At 35.8% G+C, this 6,910-nt stretch overlaps 1 protein-coding gene across 1 annotated transcript in view; it reads right to left on the reverse strand.

The window, feature by feature from the left end:
- The window catches only part of MAP3K21 (mitogen-activated protein kinase kinase kinase 21), a 25,723-nt gene that overhangs the window by 11,402 nt on the left and 7,411 nt on the right, over positions 1-6,910 (reverse strand). Inside the window, exons 4-5 of the mRNA XM_031552420.1 lie at positions 2,890-3,130; positions 1,468-1,590 (exon numbers count right to left, since the gene is read on the reverse strand). Of these exons, the coding sequence (XP_031408280.1) occupies positions 1,468-1,590; positions 2,890-3,130 (364 nt within the window). The remainder of the gene's footprint in view (positions 1-1,467; positions 1,591-2,889; positions 3,131-6,910) is intronic.

A 6,910-nucleotide genomic window follows, 5' to 3' on the forward strand; every position in this document is an offset into this window, starting at 1 on the left:
TATAGAACCAGGAAAATGAAAAGAAAACAGGACAGTCTTGTCTATATGTAGTCATGATATTTCACATGGGAAAACCTGTCTGTACTTTCTGCAGTAAGAAAGATTTAAGAACTCCACAAAAAATAGCTCACCACGGCTTTCCTCAAAGAATTTGCCTTCAATCTCAAATTTTCTTTAAGAAAAGCAAGACGGAGTTGGTCCATCTCTCTCTGTTACACACAACATATGGGGAGTACCATTATTTACCCAGTGAACTGTGTGAGTTCTGGCAACAACAATTCTGGTATTTACTCAACTGGAAAAGGCAGCGCTTCACCTTTAAGGAATAGTTAATAAAAAGGTCTTCATAAAGCAGAGATATTTACAAAAAAGAGAGATCTGGTTTCTATCCAAGTTTTGGAGTTTCAAGTAAGTTCAAAAAATGAAACAGAAACCTGTAAACTAGCTACAGAATAGCATGCAGGAAAAAACAAAATCAGTATGCATGTTGATTTCTCCTCCTCCATATGCATATCTGATACAGATTCTGAAGTACTTTCCTTCAGAGGAAACTCCTATGGCAACAATAGTTAGTCCCTATCCATAAACAACCAGTTGGAAAGTGTTCTACTGATATTAAATAGAGAGAAACTTGAGGCTTTTCTATCTCGTGTAACATTTCACTTTAAATATAGGCAACCAGATAATCTACTCTGCACAACAGTTTAAGCAGTATAAAAGCAGGCAGTGAATCACATAAGAATTTACCCCATCTATAGTCATCTCAAATATAAAGGTGGGCTTTACTATAAAAACATGACAGGTTTCCTTCCACATTCATAACTGCTACCTCCACTATACTAGCATAAACACATCTTCCTTCTGTCACCACTATACAGAGAATAATTAGATTGTCAAGCACAAGAACCATTATTTTTATTTTTGTTTCTATAAGGTGTAAGATTTCATCTTTATTTTCTTCTGTTTTTATGTTTGCTTACAGTTTACTTTTCTTTTTTTGCTGAGCAAGCGCAGTTACTGGTTGATTAATCAGCTTTTCCAGCTTATGAAATTGCTTTATTCTCTGAATATTTTATTTTTAAACTACTGATTTCATTTAGCAATTGTAGTAAACTTAATAAAAATTCATTTTCCATCCTGAATAGCATTTGAAGCATGTTTTACCATTTTGCCATTGTAATTTTTGATTGTTTGTGTTTTATCTATGTCTACATGCAAATGAGTTCCTTAAGTTATTAACAAAATATATGATTCAAAACATCCATAGCCATTCTGAGTTGCTGAAAATTAGCATTTTAGCAAGATTTTCTTTCCCATCAAACAACAACTTGCAGAAGTTAGAACAAGTAAAGGGACCTGATGAACAGAAGTCTGGTAGTATTATCAGTTTCAGACAATGTGTTTCAGTGAGAGTATAAAAAAACATTCTTTATTGACTAGATAAACAATCAAATGTTGGAGACTTACACTGTATGGCTCGAAGACGAGGAATTATTGTGGGGCTACTTGATGGACTAGAACTGTTACTGTTTAAACTCCTCCTTTTATCCAGATTAGGAGATGCCTGCACTGTTATTTTGTGCTGGAAATCTATTAGAAATAATTAAAAAAAAATTAATGTTCTAAATAATGTTCAGTAGATTGTACTGTTGTACTATCAATTAAAATTACATAATGAGTTACATTTGATAACACAAGAGATGCTCATACTAAATATACTGACAAATTCTGATCCTTAATGCAACAAATTAGATCTTCTTTTCAAACAGGTATTGTTTCACACCCTCACACACTCTGTACAATAGGTTTGCAGTAACACCAACAAAAGGAGCTACATCCAGATGGATTCAAAACTGAGACATATCCAGATCACAAGCTGTTATTCAAAAGTTTTTGTTGTCACAAAAGCTAAACAAATACATTGCATTAAAGAGGTCATATACATCAAATTTGCTGGAAATTGATGACACCAAAATATAGAATTACCAATATTTCCAAAGTTATAAAACATATTGGAAAGGAAAAAAATGTAATGAAATTAAGTTTGATCATACGCCCTGCTTTAATTCGTATCAACAGTGCAATTAGATTGAATGTTTTTCTTACAACAGAACTGTCTCAAGTTCATGTTGATTCTTGACAACAAAGAGCTAAGCAGTATTCCAGATAAAACTTTTTCAAATAAGATATGGGCAGAATCAGGAAAAAAGAAACAAATATTAAGCTTAAGCTTGCGATTCAGCTTAAATCAATACCTAAAACTTTGAGCAGGATCACATGCCTTTCTGGGGGGTTTGTAGTAATTCTTTTATTATAATTTTTAGAGCAAGTGAAACGGGACAGTGCTTTCAGCATTAGTGAAATATGCCTAAATATTCGTGCATTCTTTGTCTCTTCCCAGCTACCAGACAACTACAGTTCAGTCCACACTGAGTTAATGTAGCATTAGGTACATGGGGCATTAGTAATAAATTAACAGACTCAGAAAGTACTGGAAGGATCCAGCTGACAAGGGTACTACTAACAATGGTGAAGGCTTGCAAATCATGGGCATAGTCTTGAGTTTGCCTAGTGACATCTAGTGGCAATATTAATAAGGCAACACAGTCAGCCTGACAACAGATCAGCCTTAAATCTCATGTTAAGTTCTCATGCTTTCCCTCCAGAAACAGTGGATTTGATTGAATCAGGTGAAAGACTGCTCAGAGATGGGGACTACTTCAAAAAATACGGAATGTAAAAGTGGTTCTTACCATATCCTTTGCACTTATTTGGGGTAGAAGAAACTAGAAATGAATGAAAATATCAGCCAATATTGAAAATTTTAACCACTGAAGCCTGCATACTTAATCATAATATATGTTGTGAACTTAAAAGAAAACTGCAAACCTGAAGGCAAACTAATTCTGTGTCCATCTTTAAGTTTTAACCGGCTTCTTTTAAATTTGCCCTTTCTCTTCTTTACATTGGGTTTCTCTTGATTTAACTGGAATATCATGATGTTCAGTTCACGCTCCAATACATCAATCTCACGTTCTGCTAACTGTTGCTCACGCCGTTTAAGCAGTTCTTCTTGAGATTTTTGCTGAAGAGCTGCTCTTGTCAGCTCTTCTTCTCGTGATCGAAGCTCCTAAAAATAAGATTTGCACAAGTGAAACTGAGTAACAGTGTAAAAGCTGTGTTACTGAATACTTGCAATATCCTTTAAGTTGTATTTCCTTATTTGTTTTCACAGTGCACTATATGTATTTAACACACACATACGACCTGACAGTTGACCATCCTGCATAAGTGAAGATTCTGTATCTGGATGCAAACAAGCATTATACAGATTTCCTTTGAAGCATTTAACTTGAGATACTTAAGTTAGGTAAGCACTGGAAATGGGGACAACATATCAAACCAAAGATTATCAGCTTACAGCCTAGCACAAAATGTGCTCTAAGTACTTCACATCAGAGACTCTCCCATCCCACGAGGGCTTCTCTTAGATAACTTCCATACACTAAATAAAAAAGAATGACCTGATGAAAACACAAGTGAATGCATTCATCTTAATTTTCCTAACCTTTCCTGTTTTTCAACCATGTATTAGGCTTTTTCTATCTGAAAAAGCAATCAGTATTATAATGAATGAGAATTAGTATAATAGGATAAACGAAGTTGTAAGACAGAAGACAGCTGTTTCTTAATTAAAATCCAGCACATATCTGTGTAGCATCAAATAGCTAACCTCTGAGTTGCACCACACGGACTCTCAAACTATCAAATCCATGCAATAGTTGCTCTTTTGCTTTTTAGAATTTTGTTTTTTTTCTTTTCTCCTTTCTCAGAAGGAAAAGCATTAGCAAGAAAGCTCATTAATTTTTAGGGTAAGTAAATTCCCAAGGATAAACAACTAAACAACTGTAATCCTACAATCATAAAATGAACTTAGAAAAAAAAAAAAATCTATCAAAATATGCCTGAATTTTAAGAGGCAAGAAAAGGAGAAGCTATGATGTGACTAATACTATGTTTGTCACTGGTTAACTTTCATTTTAATGGATGATTGTGCAACATCTGTCCAAACTGAAATTCAGCTGAAAACAGAAATTCAGCAACAGAATTTAAGCTATGTTAAGAGTTCTAGATATTTAGGAATCCTTTTTCCCCCTAATTAAAACTCATTAATTCCATCACCATACATTCTTCCTATAAAAGAAGAGCAGACTGCATATTTCTGGCCATCAGTATCCACCAGCATCAAATACTGGCACTATTCCTCATCTAACATCCAGCATTTATTGAAAGACTACCAGCATAATACAAATATCTGCTCTTTCAACACCCATCTTCTTCCAAATAAAGTGGCCTCTGAATTATATCAACTTGATGTTCTCAAACAAGTGCAAAAAACATCCCTCTCTGTTCCTGCATAAAAGGCCATGGATTTCAAAAAGACAGGTTACCACTGAATCAAATCAAACTCTGGTTCAGCGAGAAGCAGCTGCTCCTTAGAGAGATACTTGTTTTTTCCTTACAATTAGCATACACATACTGCTTATCACTGGTTTCAAATTTAATTTAATTGACTGACACATTTTAGACAGCTTGCTAATTTTGAGTGAGCCTGTTTCAACACAACTTTTTTGAAAAAGTATTTTTCTTTTCCTTTTAAATCCATTCTTCTTAACATACATACCTTGGCAAAAGGTAATTATGCCTCTTGGGAATTCAAAGGGGCCTGTCTTCATGCCAGCAATAAAATTTTGGGTGTTTAATCACTTTTAACACTTCTTAATTTAGAGGTTACTGACAATTTTTACTTTTCTCTTCCTTCTGTCCAGTCAAAATTGAACAAATAAAAAAGAGTTGGAAGCAGAAGACAGATGAATTCAAATTTAGGATAAAGGTAGGATGCCCCATCCCTGGAGGTACTCAAGGCCAGGTTGGGTGAGGCCCTGGGCAGCCTGGTCTAGTATTAAATGGGGAGGCTGGTGGCCCTGCCAGTGGCAGGGGGGTTGGAGATTCATGATCCTTGAGGTCCCTTCCAGTCTGGGTCATTCTGTGTGATTCTATGATAAAGGCACATCAGAGTTTAAAATAGAAAAGATGTTTATTACTATGAAGGTTTGGGAAATACTCTTCACTATGCACCTCTCATCCTCAAACCCAGGACATAAAGCTCAGTAACAAGGAAAAAACTGGAGGTCTGTACTCAAAAAGCAGACAATCTAGAAAATGAAAGCATTTCCTCACTGAGAGTTTTAGTATTTACTCTTTTCCAAATAAACTAATTAAAGACAGACCTACTGCAATTAGTTATGCAATGTTTCTACACCACTCTCCAATTACAACACTCATTATAAGGAAGCTAGGAAAGAGTTCTATATTTAAGTTGCTCAAGAATGCTCATCACAAAAGATTGCAATCTTTTCTTGAAGTGGGTGTCACCATCACTCATTTACAGCAAGCCCTTGAGGAAATTCCTCCAGCTACAGAAGTTTCTCTTTCACAGGGAATGAGACTCCACACAGGGTTGTTGTTCTTTCTTCATTTTATTATAATCATTATATAAGTGCTTCATAAACTTGACTCTCTCCCTCGTATCTGTCAGTGAAATTGATAATGTGCTAAATTAAGCAAGCACAAACATTTGAATAACTTGTCTAAGTCAAAGTTACATGCTTTCATTCTTCAACAAGTTTACCTAATTAGGGCAGATGCCTTTGGAGGTGCACTTAATTTGGCATTAGAGAAGTAAATTTCATTAATCTTTTCCTCTCCCTAATTAGGCTTAATTCACTTTTACATCAAAAATAACTCTCCCCACAAAAATCTGTGCTAATACTAAGCTTGATTTAGTCAGTAGGAGTTTCTTCAAGAGAAAATCTCATGCTGGACTAATGCCTCCAGAAAATAAACACACACCTGAACGGGAATGCCTTTTCTTGTTCCAAGCGCTCCCATAGCAAAAAGAAGAAAATGGCTGGTTGAGCAGTTACTGCAGAGGGAAAAAACAAAGGTAGGCCCTATGGAAGGTTCTGGCAGTGGCTGGTGGCCTCACAGCAAGTGAAAATGAGATTCTCCTTTCTTTGTAGACGTACCATACTTCAGCTGGAAAGGAAGAAATCTGACAGCTAGAGGGACACATAGCCCAGCTCCAACGATGTGTAGGCAGGGAGCATATGGATAACGTGGCTAACACATGCTCAATTCAATGATGTGAAATGGAAGAGGGAAAACCAGAGGGCAGAAACAAAGGCAGACTGGAAATAAGGAAGACTATTATTGAGAATACTAAAAACTTGGCAGCAATTGACAAATCTGAATAATCACATGCACTGATGCTACTACAGAAGATCCATAACATCACATCCACCATCAACCTAATAGCCCACAAGTAGCCATTTCTGGCAATTTGGTAAAAAGAGGCGTGGGGCACAGTCAACATTTAAATGACTGATTTATAAGCATTTATCTACAAATCCCTGAGTCTCAATTCTCTTCTGAACCTATTACATATTTGCTTAAGGAAAAATAACAATGTATACCAGGCAATTGTATTACTGCAAGAGATCTGCAAGAAAAGCATCCATGTCTGCTAGAAACATTTCTAACTATGTTTCAAAAGGACAACTAAAAGCAAAACATGAAGACAAATAGTTTCAGACACTGCATCCCAGAGTTTTAAGGAGAAACAGCCAAAAGATTCTGGACTGGTGGCCTTAACATTTAACAATGCTTAGAGGGAGGGAAAAACAACAAAAAAAACAACTGGACAGAGAATAGATAACTGGGACGGTAACCAACTACATACATCTGTCAGGTTGATGGAGTTCATATGCACTGTTTGATGAAAATTATAGAACGACATTATTAAGGCCAGCCAGCTTGCCTACAAGAAGACAAGATCTTAAACTTTTTT

Source organism: Meleagris gallopavo, chromosome 2, assembly GCF_000146605.3.
Source record: "Meleagris gallopavo isolate NT-WF06-2002-E0010 breed Aviagen turkey brand Nicholas breeding stock chromosome 2, Turkey_5.1, whole genome shotgun sequence".
In the NCBI taxonomy this organism is placed as follows: Eukaryota; Metazoa; Chordata; class Aves; order Galliformes; family Phasianidae; genus Meleagris; species Meleagris gallopavo.